We start from the raw sequence: 20,356 nt of genomic DNA, 5'->3' as shown, positions 1-20,356 counted from the left end.
TTTTGTGCAGGAATTAAAAGTTTATTCATAAGGAAAGCTATCTATTTTTTCATAGTTATATTGAGATTTGATTACACTGAGGTTCAGGTGGCAAATAAAATAGATTATGTTATTTACAGCACATGTTTGTGTACTAAAATGAGTTTACCTCTTTTATTTCAGACATCGATGAGTGTTCTATCATGAATGGAGGCTGTGACACTCAATGTACCAATTCAGAGGGCAGCTATGAGTGCAGCTGTAGTGAGGGATATGCGCTGATGCCAGACACGAGATCCTGTGCAGGTAAAACATTGCACATTTATATTCCTTTATTTTTCTTTTCCAATGTTATCTTTTTCTTTGCTTTATCTATAAAATCTTTTTTTTTCCAAAAATGATATTTAATATAGGTTGTACCAATTAAACTGGTGTCACAGAGCATTAATGGTTTTCTAAAGAGAGAACACAGTTGAGACTGTTTGCTTTTAGTCTGCTTTCTGTAAAGCCTAGTACACACTAGTATTTATTTTTTTAATTCAACCCAGCAGGGCTGAACGAAAAAAAAACACTCAAGTCATCGCTGATTGGAAACCAGCACACACGGACCGAATGTCAGCCAGTTTCTATTGAACCGGCCGACGCTGCCCCCCAAGTGTACTAGGCTTAAAGTGGTAATAAACTCTGTTCTATCACTTGTACCTACAGGTAAGCCTATAATAAGGCTTACCTGTAGGCACTGAGAATATCTCCTAATCTTGCACTGTTTAAGAGATATTCAGCGTGCATGCAGCCGGTGACATCACCAATGCATGTGCTCTAAAGGTCCAGCATACAGTGCCGGACCATTAGAGTCGGTGCCGTAAATGGCTTCATTTAGCCGGAGAGCGCGAACCCAGATGGAAGCCCTCTCAGCGTTGACAGCACAGCTATGGAAGGCTTTGTTTTTGAGGTAAGTTTCCCATCATGTGCTACTTACGGGATGCATACTAGCACATTATGACATTGCCTTGCCGGGGATTTTTTTTCCCCTCAATATACAGAGGTGTACAGTGCAGAGATAGAGGAGAAGTCACTGCTTTGACTAATTCCGCTGCTTTTGTGATTCAAGCCATAGAACACGTTAAAAAAGAACAAGTTTTTAAGAAAAATTAACATATATGTGATAAATATATGAAAGGGAATCTGGAGCTTTATTAGCTGTCAGGAAACATGAAAATAATAGATAAATAAACACATAAATAAGTATGTTATAGTAGCACTCAATATTTTATATTTACTATCGCTAAAAAATGAATAATATATTTTAAAAGCTTTTTTTTTTGCATAAAGAAAATAACTTTACATTTCCTTTAATTATATTCAAGTGAAAGGACTACTTTCTCATATACTGTAGTTCAGTGTTTTTCAGCAGCTGGTTCCCACAACCTCGACTTCTACCATAAACCACAGAAACTATTTTCTCATAGCAATATGCAAGGATTAAAAACCCTTATGCCCCGTACACACGATCAGAATTTCCGATGGAAAAAGTCAGACAGACTTTTTCCATCAGAGATTGCGACCGTGTGTATGCCCCATCGGATTATTTCCATCTGAAATTCCGAGGAATTCTTTTACTCCGATGGAATTCAGTCAAAATTCCGATGTTATTTTGGTCGGACAAAAGTCCGATTGTGTGTACTAGGCTTTACTGTCATTATATTACTGTAATTCAGACATACAAACTAGAAACATTCCTAAAGCTGAATGATCCATCTAGCAATGCTTGCTACCATCAAGACTGTACTCATCAGTGGGACATCTGAAATGTTTCTGTAAATAATTTTGTATTAAGATATTTTTTTTTTTTAATATATTTTTTTATATTCTGACAAGTAGTCATTGAACACATTTTTGTAAGTCAATAATACAGTAACTTAGAATTTACCAAATGGATCTGCAAACCATTGGACTGATTTGGATTCTTAGGGAAAACGTATTGCTTTTGCTGCCTGTCATAAGTGCTGTATATAAATATACTTTGATGCTCTTTGATGCTCTATCTTTCTTAGGAACTTTGTTTTAATCAGTGTGCTTATATGCATTTTTTTTTTAGATATTGATGAATGTGAGGACAACCCAGATATCTGTGATGGAGGGCAGTGTACCAATATCCCTGGAGAGTATCGCTGCTTGTGCTTTGATGGCTTCATGGCGTCTCTAGACATGAAGACGTGTATAGGTAAGAACATATTCACATTTGTCTACAGCAGTTTTTTGCTTTGTGCCTTTGTATGGTTTAATAGCTCTGTAGAATAGCTGAGGGGAAGCTTTATTTGTTTGCAGATCTTCGTATTAATCAGCCTTAACATTTTATGTCTTCTCTATAGATGTTAATGAGTGTGACCTGAACCCCAACATCTGCCTGCATGGAGAGTGTGAGAACACTAAAGGTTCTTTCATCTGTCACTGTCAGCTGGGTTACTTTGTGAAGAAGGGAACCACGGGATGCACAGGTAAAAGAAAATTCTTCATCTGTATTGTTTAAAAACACAAAATGTGTGTGCATATTTTATGTATACAAGCTTAACATGTGTTAAAAGGCTTTTATGTTCAGTTTGTCATTTTAATTTATTTGAACATCATAACTTTTCTAGCAGATTTAGATATAAAGGCTTAACTTGAAACATTCTTTTAAAGAGACCCCGTCAAACAGGATATGTGCATGTAATGTATTTTAAGCATGTTAATTACCTGTTAGGGTCTTCCTTGTGTAGACCTCCAAAAGTCATGTCGCAGATTTAGAGTTATGAAGGGAGGTGATGGGAGGATGAGCTTTTCCATCACATACAGTAATTACACTCCCAGAGGAAGAGAGGACTATGGCGTGCCAGGAGAGAGGGGACTATATTGGGGAACTGAAACTTATGCCCCTTATACACACAAGCGAAATTTCCGCCAGAAAAAGTCTGATGTGAGCTTTTCATCGAAAATTCCGACCTGGTGTATGCTCCATCAGACTTTTGCTGTCGGAATTTCTGCCAGCAAAAGTTTGAGAGCAGGTTCTCAATTTTTCCAAAATCCATTCGTCTGTATGCAATTCCGACGGGAAAAAAACATGCATGCTCGGAAACAATTTGATGCATGCGCGGAAGCATTGAACTTATTTTTCTCGCCTCGTAGTTGTGTTGTACGTCACCGCGTTCTTAACGCTCAAAAGTTCAGAGAACTTTTGTGTGACCTTGTGTATGCAAGCCAAGCTTGAGCGTAATTCCGTCGGAAAAACCATCCAACATTTTTCAGACGGAAATTCCACTCGTGTGTACAGGGCATTAAAGTAGAACTATAATTTTGGGTAATGAATGGTTATAACCCCTGTCAGTTTTTCTTTTCTGCCATGTTCGTCCTATTGGAGAGATTTCCCTCAATTTCCTGTTCAATAACCAAGACAGGAAGTGAAAGTAAACCCCTCCCCCCAGGTCAAGAGAATTAGGCCAGATTTCCCCTCCATTACTGTTCTGGGGGTGTTTTACTTGCTGCAAGTAAGCATTTAAAATACCTGTAGTGTAGTAACAATTGTTGTACTTAATGCTCAAGTTTAGGTATGGCATTTTTTAAATATTTACATTGTTTCAGCAATCGACTAATGTACTTGTGGACACCCGCTGAAAGTTGGAAATCACTGTAGTAGACACTTTTACTATAGTGACCGCCACTAGCTTTCAAGTCTCGTACTAAGCGGCTTCTTTGCTGCATACGTTCAGTATGCAGCAAAGAAGCCGCTTAGTATGAGAAAATATAAAACGTTCCTAAATGGCAAAATCTTGTGTTCAACAGGAGGTCGCCATTCAGGAACGCTTTGCATTTTTTTCATTGAATGCAAAGTGTTCTCTGGTTGAACAAGGTGGAGAGATGATGTCACAATCTCCATTTCGTCCAATCAGAGAAAACTTTGCTTTCAGTGAGACAATTCAAAGTATTCTCTGAATGGCACCTGTGCCTAGAGGGTGATCTCCTGTGATCGGCATGAAGTAGAGCAGCAACTGAAGCCTCGTACACACGACCGAGAAACTCGACGGGTGAAACACATCGTTTTGCTCGTCGAGTTCCTTGTTAGGCTGTTGAGGATCTCGGCGAGCCAAATTTCCCCATTGCCGTCGAGGAAAAATAAGACATGCTTTATTTTTGGCTCAACGAGATCCTCGACAGTTTCCTCGTCGAAAAGTGTACACACGACCGGTTTCCTCGGCCAAAAAAAAAAAAAACAGCAAATTTCTTGCTAGTTTTTGCCGAGAAACTCGGTTGTGTGTACGAGGCCTGAGAATGAGACCTGAAAGCTAGCGGAAATCACTAGTAGTGATGTCTACAACGGTGATTTTCAGCTTGCATGGGGATCCCACAGGTATGACACATTGCACACTTAGGCCCCGTACACACGACCAGTTTCCTCGGCAGAATTCAGCTTCCGACCGAGTTTCTGGCTGAATTCTGCCGAGAAACCCGGCCGTGTGTACACTTTCGGCCGAGGAAGCCGACGAGGAGCTCGGCGAGGAAATAGAGAACATGTTCTCTATTTCCTCGTTGTTCTATGGGAGATCTCGCCCCGCCGAGCTCCTCGGCGGCTTCAGTGCTGAACTGGCCGAGGAACTCGATGTGTTTGGCACGTCGAGTTCCTCGGCCGTGTGTACGAGGCCTTCCATTGGTCCAAGCTGGACCAATGCAACTATGTAAATACTGTAGCAAAATTATAATTATAATATATATTATTTGAAAAAATACTAATATGTGTGTACCTATGTCTCTATGCCCTGAAATATGTGCATGAATTCGTATTTTTTGCCTTTGTGGCAATTTTTGAACACACCATAGCTGAGTAGGGTTATTGAGAAAAGTTTAGAACCTGTGAACTTCCCTTAATTAATTAATTTAAGCCAACAGGTAGTAGTAAGCAAAACATATGCACACACATAGTTAGTCAGGTTGAAAAAAGACACAAGTCCATGCAGTTCAACCACAAAAAATAAACAAACAAAATAAAAAACACAGTACAATCCCATACACCCAACTCCATACCCAAAGTTAACTTTTTGTTTTGTCTATTAGCTTCTCCCCTATTATAAATCATATAATAAAGTAAGTTAACGTGGCAGCTGGTTATACTTAGTGGGCCGGATTCAGAAAAGGCGTATCTCTGAGTCCGGCGTATCTCTGAGTCTGGCCGTCGTATCTATGCGACTGATTCATAGAATCAGTTACGCATAGATCTCCCTAAGATCCGCCAGGTGTAAGTGACTTACACCGTCGGATCTTAGGCTGCAATTCCAGGCCAGCCGCTAGGTGGCGCTTCCGTATCTTTTACGCGTCAAATATGCAAATGAGCATTTAGGCCGATTCAGAAACAAACGATCGCCCGGCGCATTTTTTTTACGTTGTTTGCGTTCGGCTTTTTCCGGCGGAAAGTTACCCCTGCTATATGAGGGGTATGTGCGGCGTATCCTATGTTAAGTATGGCCGTCGTTCCCGCGCCGAGTTTTTAAATTTTTACGTCGTTTGCGTAGGTCTTTCGCGAATATGGCCGGGCATAATTTAGGTTAACGTCGAAACCAATGACGTCCTTGCAACGTCATTTGGAGCAATTCACGCTGGGAAATTTTGCGGACGGCACATGCACAGTTCGTTTGGCGCGGGGACGCGCCTGATTAAAAAATTTTTTTAATTCCGCCGGGGGATTTACGATACGCCGCCGCAACTTTACAGGCAAGTGCTTTCTGAATAAAGCACTTGCCTCAAAAACTTGCGGCGGCGTAACGTAAATCAGATAGGTTACGCGGATCTAAAGATCCGCTAACCTATCTGAATCTAGCCCAGTGACTTTAACAATTCCTGTTTTAATAATGTATCCTGCTTTTATTAAGACATTACCAGTATAGGTTTTTGATGGGACTTGGGTTGAAACCTACATAGGGTTAAGGATTCCCCACATGATCAAGCCTGACAGCTAGCTTTGCCCCAAAAAGCCGAAGTAACAGAGTCTTTAAAGCTGTTCACTGTAAACGGTTGTGTTAAAGGGGATGAAAGTAGGGAAAGCTTGTATATTGCATGATGGAGAACTTTTATGTTTGAATTATCAATAAGTTCAATAATGGATTTATACTGGTAAAATATACAACTGCTTAAAAGTTTTATATTTATTTTTTCTTTAGATGTTGATGAATGTGAAATAGGAGCACACAACTGTGATGTGCACGCATCTTGCGTCAATGTACCAGGAAGCTTTAAATGCAAATGTCGAACAGGTTGGGTTGGAGATGGCCTTAAATGTGTTGGTAGGTGAAATTTCAAGTATGTGAATTATATGTTTTAAAATGCAAAACTTAAAACACAGCACATGTATATTTGAAACTGTATTGTTGAAAGGGTATCACCTTGACCCATTTACGATAGATTCACGCCAGCCTGGTCTGATGCAGTATTTTAAATGCATGTGCTTTAATGCACATTGTGGCACATGTTAACAAGTATTTAATTCAGGCAGTCCATTTCAAGCCTGCCTAATGCACCAGAATGAACAAATTTGTGCATGCAACACAACACAAAGTACTTAGAGCATTGCAATTGTGCTGAGTTGCACTGCAATGACAGTGCACTTAAAAAGCCGTTCAAAATGAGTAGCACCACATGGCAACAATGGGTGCTAACATGCATTTTTGTAACATAATTGTTACTGCACCGCAATGTTGTGATCAAGCTGATCATTCAAGAAAAGTAGATTACATGTGATATGCAAAGAAGCTAAATACAGCATCTTGGTGCAGATGACCCTGGTTTGGATTTTTTTTGTTCTATAGTATGTATTGGGAAGGTACAAAGATTACAAATTACACCTGTTAACACTGCTGTAAACTAAAATGGGTGTAGGTTTTAAACATGTGTTCATCACTATTTATTTTGCAGAAATATCACTATTAAGTTGCTTTACACTTTTTCATATGTATGCAGCATGCATAGTGATGCACATGTGTAGGTGTGGGTGAGCCCTTAGGGTTTGCCTTTGTCTTTCACACCAAGCTGCAGCTCCTAGATATGATGTGAAGAATTAATGATAAGACAGGTTTAAAGATGTCTAATCATTACTACCCTCCTGCCTTATTCCCAAGATAATAAAACACCAGTGGTGTCTCCTCCCTGTTAATCCACAGCTAAACAAGCACCGAAACTGGTGGGGGATTTTTTTTTCAGAATTTAACTCATCAAAGGTCTGTGGCAGTTATAATAATCATTTTTGGTCTGACTTATTAAAATTTTCTAAGGTTTACAAGAATATATGCTATTTTCTAACTACCGTATTTGCCGGCGTATAAAACAACCCCCTATTTTTCAAGGAAAAATATTGGTTTTGGGATATACTCGCCATATAAGACTACCCCCTTCCTACTAGTCTGTCTGGAAGCTGAGGGGTAACCAGAAAAACCGCTGACAGGAACAACCACTGACAGAAACAGACATTTTTCAAATATCACTGTGCCATTACATTACATTACATTACATGCCTCACTGTGCCATTCCATTACATGCCCCGCTGTGCCATTCCATTACATGCCCCACTGTGCCGTGCCATTACATGCCCCACTGTGCCGTGCCATTACATGCCCCACTGTGCCATTCCATGCCCCCACTGTGCCATTCCATGCCTCCACTGTGCCATTCCATGCCCCCACTGTGCCATTCCATGCCCCCACTGTGCCATTCCATGCCTCCACTGTCCATCACATGCCACCACTGTGCAGGCCAAGACGATCTCCCTAACTTATTTTTTTGCTGAGGATATCCATGTTTCAGGCTGCGGGCATCCATGATTCAAAAGCCGCGCCTCCTCCTCAGACTGTTCCGTGATAGGCGGAACACTAATTTTCCCAGCGGGGCCTCTGTTCAGTGTTCTGCCTATCATGGACGTCCTCACGTCCGAGGATGAGAAGGCATCCGTGATAGGCGGAACACTAAACAGAGGCCCTGCTGGGAAAATGAGTGTTCCGCCTATCACGGAACAGTCTGAGGAGGAGGCGCGGCTTTTAAATCATGGATGCCCACACCCTGAAACATGGATGTCCGCAGCCTGGCGGAGACAGATCCGGCGTATAAGATGACCCCCGACTTTGGATGCCGGCAAATACGGTATATGTAAAAATCTTACTTATTAGCCTTACATTTGTTGCCATTGAGAAGAATACCCTCTTATGCCCTGTACACACGATCGGTTCATCTGATGAAAAATGACCGATGGACCGTTTTCATCGGATGAACCGATCGTGTGTGGGCCCCATCAGTTTTTTTCCCATCGGTGAAAAAAAATAGAACCTGTTTTAAATTTTTCGTATGGTTAAAAAAGCGATAGAAAAAAACGATCGTCTGTGGGGAAATCCATCGGTCAAAAATCCAAGCATGCTCAGAATCCAGTTGACGCATGCTCTGAAGCATTGAACTTTATTTATCTCTACACCGCGTTGTGTTTTACATCACCGCGTTCGACACGATTGGATTTTTAACCGATGGTGTGTAGGCAAGACTGATGAAAGTCAGCTTCATCGGATATCTGATGAAAAAATCCATCGGTTCGTTTTCATCAGACGAACCGATCGTGTGTACAGGGCATTACAGATAGCTAAAAAGATAATGGGTGTCATGAGAGGCAGTAATTGCTCATTGCTCTAGGAACCCCTAACAATTTCTGGAGGAACCCTGGTTGAGAAACGTTAGCTTAGAGCATCACATCTGGCTGTAAACAGTGAATAATAACTATCCATATGCAATAATTTATATTTAATTGATTAAAAAATACAAAATATATGTTTAAAGCTGTTAATACATAAAATAGAAAATAAAATAACTATCAATTCTGTGCTTTTTAGATCTTGATGAATGCACTACAGAGGACCATAACTGTAACATAAATGCCAACTGCGTGAACACTCCTGGCTCATACAGATGCGCATGCAATGAAGGTTTCAATGGAGATGGCTTTACTTGCTCAGGTACAGAAGACCTATTTGTATATCATATTAAATTCGTCCATTTAGAGTATGGGTAAGTCACAGCTGTAAAATGAGGATATGAAACCATACAGAATAGTACTAATTAAGCACTTACACCCAATCCATATAGTTTTATATTATTTAAATCAAAGTAATTAATCTAATTGTAATAGCTTGCTCACGTGTACTCTAAATTATTTTCTTTCATGTCACCCTCTGATGATAATCATGTTTTCAATTGCAGATGTTGATGAGTGTGCGGACAATGTAAACCTGTGTGATAACGGTCATTGCTTAAATGCGCCCGGAGGGTACCGCTGTGAGTGTGAAATGGGATTTACCCCTACTGAGGACAGCAAGGCTTGTCAAGGTTTGTAGGACATTTAAAAACCTAAATACGTACATTTCTAGCAAAAGTAAAAGACATGAGACTGTCTGATTAATCTAGCATATTTTTTTTTTTTTTAAGTAAGCTTTGAAGTGGATAAAAAGCTGACTTATTTATTTTGCTACATTTTATGTATTTATTTTGTATCAGTTTATTGAATTGTCTCTCTGCTAAATGTACTTTTAGATATTGATGAGTGCACGTTTCAGAACATTTGTGTCTTTGGGACATGCCAGAATCTGCCAGGAATGTTCCGATGTGTCTGTGATGATGGTTATGAGCTTGACAGAAGTGGAGGAAACTGTACAGGTAAGATATTATCCTATATTATAAATGTCAATATTTTATTGAAAACCTTTAATTAGAAAAAAAAGCAACACTAAAATGTATGTTAAGTGTGCATTTAGTAAAACATTTGTCTGGTATTAGCAGTATATAGTAAATAATGAACTGTGGCGTAAAAGGCTTTTGCCCATCAGATACAGCATGTCACAAAGTCTTGTAGTTTTGGTCCTAAAGAGGAAACAAATCCCTTATTCTTATCTTTTACATTTCCTGTGCCAGCTTACTGGGATATTCTCCATTTGACAATGCTGCGTGTCACAACATGAACACCTCAATAACTTTTAGAATATGCAGTCCAAGTGTTTTGGGTGTGTTTGGTGGGTGTTTTGGATAAATGGTAATTGTCCCTTTTGTGGCATATGTGCACAGGCTTGGGCAAAAAGGCTTAAAAAATAACACTGGATTGACAAGTGATTAGCATGTCCAGTTTAATCGTCATTATCCAGTAATTGCTTCCATTAGATCCTTGTTTGTTTTCTGTTAGTTGGTACCATTAGGGAAAACACACGTTCAGAACACCTATTACAAAGTGAAACTGTGCCACCCATTATGACTTTGCTTAGTCAGTGGTTAGGTAGATGTCAAAGTCATTTTACGCGAAGTACATTTAGTACTAAGTACATTTATACATAATACACCAAAAGTTATATAAAACTTTAAAAGTGTTTGAAATTAAAATCATTAGTAAGAAAAGATGGACGTAAAGTGGGGCAACTGCTAGAGTACTAAAAAAACATACTTTACAATTTATAACCTATGTTTCTAATTTCTAGATGTTAATGAATGTGCTGACCCAGTGAACTGTATCAATGGCCTTTGTGTGAACACTCCCGGAAGCTACTTGTGCAACTGCCCACAGGACTTTGAACTAAATCCCACTGGAGTTGGTTGTGTTGGTAAGTGAATGTTCTCTGTGATCCAAAAAGTTTATATGTTGTTGTATATACCTTTTAATTACTGAATAATGTCCTTTCCCCCAATGCACAGATACTCGTGTTGGAAACTGTTACTTGGAAACACTGACAAGAGGAGATGCTAGCCTAGCTTGTAGTGCTGAGATTGGAGTTGGCGTCACCCGAGCATCCTGCTGTTGCTCCTTGGGACGTGCCTGGGGTAACCCTTGTGAAAGCTGTCCTCTTGCCAACTCTAGTAAGTAAAGCCTAATTTTAGGATATATATTTTAATATTGGGGAACTTATTTATTCTTTATTTTAGTTCACTATTTTGTTTGTTGTTTCTAAAGCATAAAATAAAGTAAAAAGATAAAACCAAAGCTAATATACTTATATTCGTTGTGTTTCAGCTGAATATAAAACACTCTGCCCAGGAGGAGAGGGATTCAGGCCAAATCCTATAACAGTTATTTTAGAAGGTAAGCCTACGTTTTGTGTTCTGCCTGTTTCTTGTTGCTGCAGTAACGTCTTAGGGTAACCTGATAGGGGGTGTGAAATTTCCAGGGGAGGGGGGTTGCTCATGTGTAGAGCTTCCCAATGAGTTCACTCCAGCTAGGAAATAGTGTTTAGGGGTTCATGGCCCACTTTTATTTACAGAAGAAAGTAATAGTTAACAAACAATTGCCCTCGCCATCCACCATCACTTCCATCACAAAAAAAATATATTTAAGTTTCAGGCCTAGGCTTTTTGGCTTGTTAATCAGACCAAATCACAGCACTGCTATGCTCCAGTGGAACCACTGCACATAGCTCTCGCTCAGCTTCCTTTCAGCTTCCTGCTGCACTGGCCAATGTCTTGACCTAGGCAAAGAATCTCCTATTTTCTGGATGGATCCCTGAACTACTGACTACCTGCACACACACAGTCTGCTGGTCTCTAGTAAGACCTGCACACAGGATTATAGGTTTCATCCCTCCTGAGACTCTTTGAAGCCTCTGAGCTGCAGAACCTAATTCGGAAATTAAAAAACCCATGGAAAACAGAAAAATTCTTTTTACCACTCAGAATCAATATTCTGAGCCCTTCAATCTGCATCCTTGAGAACCCTGTGTAATCTTTACCACTTTTAACACAGTGGCAAGACCTAGCAATGTCACGGGGACTAAAGAAACACGACCCTTAATTTTGATTAACAACAAACCTTACATATTTATCAAGGTATATCATGCGTATACCACACCATGGGAAAACTGCCTTCTTGAATATTCTGTAAGTTTCAGTTGTCTCCCACAACCTGTGATCTCATCCCAACCAATGCCTGCTCAAGGGTGTAGAGTATAGCTTTTCATTGAAGGCTACTGGTATATACGTTTTTTTTATTTTTAGCACTGTAGCACTTTTAAAATCATTGTAAAATATTGCAGGTCATTTATCTCTTTCACAAATTTCCATTCATATTAATGCAAATAACTGTTAACTATGCATTTCTAAATACAATGCACACTTCCTAATGACCCTATCTATTTTTTGTTATATGCACATGCACACTCCTGCTATACTCATATGGGCCATATTCCTCTTCTTGCCATTGTTGCTCTACTGGTATTATTTACTGGTTCTGCTTTTAGAAACAAGTTAGTCCTTTATTAAATTCAAAAGGCTTGTATGCAGAAAAACAAGCGTCCATATCAAGAAGATAAAAGGCTCTTTGTCAGGTTAGCACAATTCCAGTAACGTAAAAAAGAGGAGCTTACCTCAGCCATAAAACTGCAAGGTAACAAAGTCCCATTTACAGAGGCTCCACAGGGCCACTGGCAGACTCTGTGGAGGACTATGGAAGTGTAAACAGGTGCGGCACACAGCCACGTTGTCATCACTCTCAACATTCCCTCCCTTTTTCTTTGTGCATCAGTCCACTCCTCCCTTAAGGATTTGTTCACACATGGGGGTTAATTTATTAAAACCGGAGAGTCCAAAATCTGGTGCAACTGTGCAAAGAATGCAATCAGCTTCCAGTTAAAAGTTTAACTAAACAAGCTGAAGTTAGAAGGTGATTGGCTACCATGCACAGCTGCACTAGAGTTTGCACTCTCAGTTTAAGTAAATTAACCCCATAGTGTGATGACTGTCACCTAGTCACAATTAGGACACACAGATGAAAATATTTGTTTTGCTGTGTTTCTTAAAGGCCCAAGTATCTGCCCCACAAAAAGAGGAGTCACATATCTGCCACCCAAAACACATTCCTTTTGGCTAGTACAGTGGTTTCCTGACCCTTATGTAGAGAACTGTTGTAAATAAATACACTCCAAAGTTAATACTAAATGGTTACCCGCAGACAAAAATCCAGATGGTATTTAGTCAATGTTCACCGTGAACCTCCTTGTGTATAGCTAGCATGACCATTTAGGTATCTGGAGAATACCCATTATTTTACATTTGCACATACTGCCACAAATCTCTTTCCTTCAGTAGGATGTTACAGCATTGCACAAGTAGGGGTTGACACATGTGCAACTGATCCACTATTTTAGTGGACATCATTTTATTTGTAATCAATTTATGTATGATTTTTTCCATATAGATATTGATGAATGCCAGGAACTTCCAGGCCTGTGCCAGGGTGGCAACTGTGTAAACACTTTTGGAAGTTTCCAGTGCGAGTGTCCACTTGGCTATTACCTGAATGAGGAAACCCGCATCTGTGAAGGTATTAAACTTACTGCATGGCTAATTATAACTTGCTGATGAAATACATTCTCATGTAAACGATCTTAAAAATAAAAAATGTAACATGGTGGAAGTAGTAAAATATTGTTTTATATTATTTTTCCAGACATTGATGAGTGCTCTGCTCACATTGGAATCTGTGGCCCGGGTACTTGTTATAACACACTTGGGAACTATACCTGTGTTTGCCCTCCAGAGTATATGCAAGTCAACGGAGGAAACAATTGCATGGGTATGTGTTATTAATGATATCTGAGATCTATGCATTACATTTGTCTATTTAGGTTCTGTGTTGTTATTAGTAACCTTATTTGATGTGTTCACTTTTTCCAAAGTATATCACATATGCAATAAGTCACAACTCAACTTACTCCATAACAACATATAAACCCAAGCCTAAATCTACTATTTTGAACAATTCACAATTACCGGTAATTAATAATATATATTTTAAAATAGGATCATCACTGAACTTGGCAAGGTCACTTAAAGGGGTTGTAAAGGTTCGTTTTTTATTTTCGAAATAGGTTCCTTTAGGCTAGTGCATTGTTGGTTCACTTACCTTTTCCTTCAATTTCCCTTCTAAATGTTTTTTTTTCCTTGTTTTCTTTGTCTGAATTTCTCACTTCCTGTTCCTCCTCAGTAAAGTGTTCAGTAAGCTGTTCTAAGTGACTTTCCACCGCTCAGAGGATGGTGGAAAGCTTACTGAGGAGAAACAGGAAGTGAGAAATTCAAACAAAGAAAAATAACATTTAGAAGGGAAATCGAAGGAAAAGGTAAGTGAACCAACAATGCACTAGCTTAAAGGAACCAATTTGGAGGAAAAAAAAGACGAACCTTTACAACCCCTTTAAAGATTTATTAAATATAACAAGCATGAACTTGTGTATTTGCTAAAGTCAAACAAGTTCATTCTTTTTTTAGTTGGGCACAAATACCAGGAAGTTTGCTAACCCTTGCTTAACAATATTTATTAAGCCTAAAGTTCATTGCCAAGAATTTGTAAAGTAGTAGCAGATGTTTAATCCTAACTTGTTATAGATTTTTGCTAAATTACTTAGCATATACCCATCTGTGACTAGACTAAACATTTGTTTAAAGACTGATGTCGTCTACTACTCTAAAGCTGACCTTTCTCCATCAGATTTTGCTTAGATTTTATCTATGAGATTAGTAAAACATATTAAAAACTGTGAAGTGCAAAAACCTTTCTGACTGGATATACAATCTATGTATTGTTTTGCTAGAGGAGTTCATACTACTTAAAGAGGAACTGAATTCTGGAAGCTGATCCTAAAAAAGGCAGTCAGAGGACAAATGACATGTCAGTAGTATTGCCTGTGGTTTACCTGTAGCTGATCTTTCTCCATTAATGACTAAAACCTGGTCCATCTCAGCGGGCTGAATGAAAAATAAAATGTAAGAGTATAGGAAAATAAACTGTACTAACAATTCAATGTTAGCACAGCGATCTCCCCGCTTAGCTATTGTGTTCTGACAGAGGGACAGCCCCAGATCTTTTTTGGCCATGCCCTTTCAACAGAAGCTGAACTTTCGGCTGGCTTCTGTCAGACCGGCTGCCATATACACTGGCCATTGAACCGGCTGATACTGCCTGATATTTGGCCCATGTGGATGGATCCATTACTGTGCCTTGTCCTGGACTTTGCGGTGACCATCTTTGCAGAAGCAGAGCTTTGCTTCCTTGTGTCATAGAACAGTGAACAGTACAACACTGAAATCACCAAGACTAGCAATCAGAGAGAGCAGTGCTTGAGATCTCATGTTGCAGATACACAACTGTGAGGTGGTAGGTACAAACTTGCCTATGTATCCTCACATACCAGGGAGTGCACTGCTTTTTTTAAGGAGGGTTTCCAGACAAAGGTAAATCATTCAAGGCACTTTTTAGGCATAGATAACATTTCTAGATGTCCCCTATAGCATATCAAATATTCACTTTTTAAGTTATATTCCACTATAAGTAGACTGTAATGTGTTGGGGCAAGCTTTATGTACTAATTTCCTATATGCTTGTAAAATAACAATTATGTGACCCATATTTCTTGGTTATATCTAAGAGACTAGTATATGATGTTGTACAGTAGTGATATAAAAAAACAAGAATGCTATTGTTATTAACCCACTGCTGATCTAACCCTTGCATCGCAGATATGAGGAAGAGTGTCTGTTATCGCAACTACAATGATACTTGTGAGAATGAACTGTCTACAAACATGACAAAGAAAATGTGCTGCTGTTCCTACAACATTGGAAAAGCCTGGAATAAACCTTGTGAGCCATGTCCGGTTCCAGCCAGTCGTAAGTCCTATATCATCACTATACTTATCCTATAGGTTCTTAAAGAAAAAATAATATAAATTTAAATATTACATTGAAAATATAGCCCAGAAGGTTATGGTGTAGAGGGACCAAAGGGCAAAAAATCCCTCCTATGAACCAGTGCATAGCTTAGTAGAACCTTTTTAGAACAGAAGGTGTTTTCTCATCCAATCACATATCCTAAAATATTGGATTAGTCCTCATGTCAGAATAGTGGTTGGAGCAATACAAAGCATTCCTTTTCACCCTCTTGGCTAACTGCACATCCAAAACCACAAATATATCTTAATATTATAGAGCTACTTATTTTTAACGTTATACAACTGTTTCAAATCTATTGGTTACCATCAGTGCAGTGTATGGAAAATATAACTTGTGAAATCAAAGATCTAGCATAATCATGGACATTAGATGATCCACAAGATTCTACCTGGATTGGAAGACTATTAATTCGTCTCTGGGTATCTTGGGGCACCCCTACACAAAAGATCATTGCCCATGCTAGATTTTTCTTGCCAACTACTAGTATTTAGATGTAGCAAATAGTTCATGAATCAGCTAAAAAGATCTAGATTGTACCTCAGTACTATCTTGCATGCATGATGAAACCTTAGTCTAATGCTTTTAAACCATTTTATGTGATACTGTTTTCTCGCCCCTACTCATATTCATCAACTTTGTATTTTTCTTCCATCTAGCTGAATACCAGGTTCTCTGTGGAAACCAAGCACCTGGTTTTATTATTGATATCCGAACTGGTAAACCTATGGGTAAGACAGTTGCATTTCTTGAAATTATGTTTCAGGTAGTGATTTTGTGCTAGACTTAACTGATCTATAAATATTTCTAATGTTCAGATATTGATGAGTGCAGTGAAATCCCAGCAATTTGCACCAATGGTGTCTGCATCAACCAGATTGGAAGCTTCCGCTGTGAATGTCCAATGGGATTCAGCTACAACAACATTCTGCTCATCTGTGAAGGTTTGTTAGAAACTTCTCAATTTTCTCATGGAAACTGTAAACTACTGTAGTATAATGCACATAGTAATTCTGCATGCTAACGCCAATATCATAAGGCTTTGGAAAAATGTTTTTCTTGAGTGGAAATGTGCCATATATGGTATTAAAGAGTATTGTGCATTCTGTTTGCAGACATTGATGAGTGCAGCAGTGGAGAAAACCTGTGCCAGATAAATGCAGATTGCATTAACATCCCAGGCTCATACCGCTGTGAATGTTCAAGTGGATACAAGCTCTCACCAAGTGGTGCTTGTGTTGGTAAGTCTTAAACCCATTACAACTTGATAAAAAAATAATGTTCTTCAGCAAGGAACATGCATTCCATATTAACAATTATGCTACCAAAATTAGTGTGTGCTGTTAATTGCTTCCAGCATTGTTCTGGTTTCTTCTTGAAGAAGGCTGCCATTTTGCTGAAGCCCAGAGTAGCAGTAAATTGTTAGGCTGTCAGCAGATCGGCTTCTTCATTTTCAGCACAGTGCTGAAAATTAGATAGCGACTGAGCATGTGCAGAGCAGGGTGAGACTGTGTATTACTGGATTTTAAACAGCATAGACAGCTTATTTTCAAATGCTTTACATAGCTATACCAGCAAAAGGGGCCAGCCTGAAGTGATCTAGCAGGACTTAAAGTGGGGGTTCCGCTGGAATTTTTTTTTTTTTTTAATGTGCAATATACTTATTAGTGTACTCACGTGTCCTATATTCGTAGCCTTCCGCATTGACATTCTGCCGTAAACAATAATTTATAAAAATCTTTGCTGTACGGTTCCATCTTGCTTGTGGGCACTCTGAAGCTCACAAACAAATTCTTCCGGGATACGGTGAATGACTAGCTGCAAGAGTCACGTGACGTGTCAAATCATGCGATAGTTCCTCTTGTTAGCTACAGAATCGTCTCCTGGGCAGCGTCACGCTGTGCTCCCAGGAGACATTGCAAACTAATCCCAGGAATCACTGGGGTGATCGCAGCTAAACTGACACGCCCACTCCCGCGGGAGCTCAACCAGGAAGTGCCTGGTTCAGAAAAGATAAACATGGTATGGCATTGATTTAAAAAAAATTATAGCCAACTTTAAGTATAGACACTGAGCCGGTGTGATTAAGGATAACTTTGAAATTAGGGTGAACCTCCGCTTTAATTTTCTGACTAAAGTTCCAATTTAATATATCTTTGTGTGGTCATGGTGCCAGCTTGACAAACTAAGTCTTCATCATATGCTGTTCTTCATTTAGGCCGAAATGAATGTAATGAGATCCCAAATGTGTGCAGTCATGGAACATGTATGGATACAAAAGGAAGCTATATCTGCATCTGTCACAATGGTTTCAAAGCAAGTGTCGACCATACCATGTGTATGGGTAAGTAATCACGCTAAAAACAATTCTTATGCAGTTCAGCTATTGTTTCTTAAAAGGGGGACAGACAATTTAACTTTTTTTGTGATTGTAATGTAGATATTGATGAGTGTGATCGCCAGCCTTGTGGAAATGGTACTTGCAAGAACACCGTGGGCTCTTATAACTGCCTCTGCTTCCCCGGCTTCGAACTGACTCACAACAATGACTGCATGGGTATGTTTTCAGTGTTTGCTCTGCTCTTGTGCTCTTTGGAACTTACCTATTTCTTAAATCTTACAAGTAGGAGACTGCTTTAAAATGATTGTGCTAATTTCCTATTGACTCATCACACAGACATAGATGAATGCTCTTCCCTTGTGGGACAAGTCTGCAGAAATGGACAGTGCATCAACAACATTGGCTCCTTCCAGTGTCTGTGTCAAGAAGGCTATGAAATCACCCCAGATGGGAAAAATTGTATTGGTAAGTACTATCATTCATATATGTATCTATTGAACCGCACAGATCACTGTTGGGTTTGATCATTGCAACAAGCCTAATTATGTAAAGCCATATTTTACAAACTTTACACGTTGTAATGATCCAATCAGAAACATTAGTAAAAGTAATGATTACCCAGTTACTATAGTCGTGCTGATAATACATCCCAGAAATTGTATGGTTTTAAAGATTTTGAAGCAGTGTTTGAGCATTTTCTGTTTTCATTTTTTTCAGATATTAACGAGTGTGTTAGTTTACCTGGGACCTGCGCTCCAGGCACATGTCAAAATCTGGAAGGATCCTTCCGCTGTATCTGTCCTCCAGGTTATGCGGTACAGAATGACAACTGCATTGGTGAGCAGCAATGGTACTAATGTACTGTATATCTGTGTGGTGCATATGGTGGAGAAGGGTCTGAAGAGGATTCACTAATGCCATTAGTGGCATAAGGCTAAAGATTATTCCGTAGCTAGTTGCTGAGTCAGATTAAAGCAGTTTTATGTCTACAGCCCAACACTGTAAAGATGTCCACTAGTTCTAAACAATTTGCCTTTTAAAGAAAACCATTTGAAGTGTAGTGATAGGACAAAGCACTATCTAAATATTTGCATGCAATGAATTAAGACGAATTCAAGTAATATACACATATAGACACATATTTTAGTTACTACTAGGGTTGTCTCGATACTACTTTTTTAAGACCGAGTACAAGTACCGATACTTTTTTTCAAGTACTTGCCGATACCGAATACCGAAACTTTTTTTTAATGTCATGTGACAATTTGAATAATGGGCACTGATGGGGGGCACTGACGGATGGAGGGTGTCCGAAGGAGAGGGGGAGCCTGGAGGAGAGGAAGAGAGCACATCGGTCCGGAGGCTAGGCGGAGGCGGGACCAGCCCCCGCCGTGATTGTGGATAGGCCAGCCTCGCCCCGCCGTGATCACGGATAGGCCAGCACGGCCGTATTAGCCCCGCCCCGCTGCCGTACATGACCATTCACAGGGCACCAGCCAGGGACACAGGAAGTCAACATTAGGGGGACGGATCCAGCAGTGACACACACTGCCTGGCGTCCCCCTAAATGTTGCAGCCGGTGCCACGGCGCCCCCCACACTACCCCACTGGCTCCGCCCCCTCTCCGTCCGTCGATTTACGGGTATCGGATCAGGCATCGGGAGCATTTGTGTGAGTACAAGTACTCGCACAAATGCTCGGTATCGGTCCCGATACCGATACTAGTATCGGTATCGGGACACCACTAGTTACAACTAACTAAATGACATTGATGAACATTATTTTCTTTCAGATACTGATAAAAATTATTATTTCTTCTTTTCAGATATTGATGAATGTGATGAAGAGCCCAACATCTGTCTCTTTGGAACCTGTAGTAACGCCCCTGGCAGCTTCCAGTGCATTTGTCCTCCAGGATTTATCTTGTCTGATAATGGGCGTCGTTGCTTTGGTGAGAACAGATGATGATCAAAAACCATAATCATACATACCAACAGGAGTATATTTCTTAACCAATGACATGACTTACAATATAACTTCAGGAGGTTGATTTACTAAAACCGGAGCAGCTGTGCGTGGTAGCCAATTAGCTTCTAACTGTAGCTTGCTCAATAAATCTTTGACAAAAAAAAAACCTGAAAGCTGATTTTTTTATGCAGAACTGCGCCAGATTTTGCAATTTTTTTGTAAATCAACCCCCAGAGGTACAGTATTAGCAATTAGTGTAACTACAGCAGCTATATCAGAACTTATAGTAATAGATGCCAGCTGCTGTATTGCAGTAAT

The 20,356-nt window shown here is 39.6% G+C and overlaps 1 protein-coding gene across 1 annotated transcript in view; it reads left to right on the top strand.

Moving 5' to 3' along the window:
- LOC120915216 (fibrillin-2-like) overlaps positions 1–20,356 on the top strand; it is a 190,197-nt gene that overhangs the window by 150,939 nt on the left and 18,902 nt on the right. The window contains exons 29-49 of the mRNA XM_040325539.1: positions 163–285; positions 2,078–2,203; positions 2,352–2,477; positions 6,165–6,287; positions 8,868–8,990; positions 9,235–9,360; positions 9,565–9,687; positions 10,497–10,619; positions 10,711–10,872; positions 11,027–11,095; positions 13,202–13,327; positions 13,454–13,579; positions 15,520–15,669; positions 16,389–16,460; positions 16,548–16,673; positions 16,845–16,970; positions 17,948–18,073; positions 18,170–18,286; positions 18,407–18,535; positions 18,788–18,907; positions 19,896–20,021. Coding sequence (XP_040181473.1) covers positions 163–285; positions 2,078–2,203; positions 2,352–2,477; positions 6,165–6,287; positions 8,868–8,990; positions 9,235–9,360; positions 9,565–9,687; positions 10,497–10,619; positions 10,711–10,872; positions 11,027–11,095; positions 13,202–13,327; positions 13,454–13,579; positions 15,520–15,669; positions 16,389–16,460; positions 16,548–16,673; positions 16,845–16,970; positions 17,948–18,073; positions 18,170–18,286; positions 18,407–18,535; positions 18,788–18,907; positions 19,896–20,021 — 2,568 coding nt within the window. The remainder of the gene's footprint in view (positions 1–162; positions 286–2,077; positions 2,204–2,351; positions 2,478–6,164; positions 6,288–8,867; positions 8,991–9,234; positions 9,361–9,564; positions 9,688–10,496; positions 10,620–10,710; positions 10,873–11,026; positions 11,096–13,201; positions 13,328–13,453; positions 13,580–15,519; positions 15,670–16,388; positions 16,461–16,547; positions 16,674–16,844; positions 16,971–17,947; positions 18,074–18,169; positions 18,287–18,406; positions 18,536–18,787; positions 18,908–19,895; positions 20,022–20,356) is intronic.

Source organism: Rana temporaria, chromosome 1, assembly GCF_905171775.1.
Source record: "Rana temporaria chromosome 1, aRanTem1.1, whole genome shotgun sequence".
Lineage (NCBI taxonomy): Eukaryota > Metazoa > Chordata > Amphibia > Anura > Ranidae > Rana > Rana temporaria.
The sequence above is the reverse complement of the archived record's forward strand: the minus strand, read 5'-3'. Positions and strand labels throughout refer to the sequence as shown.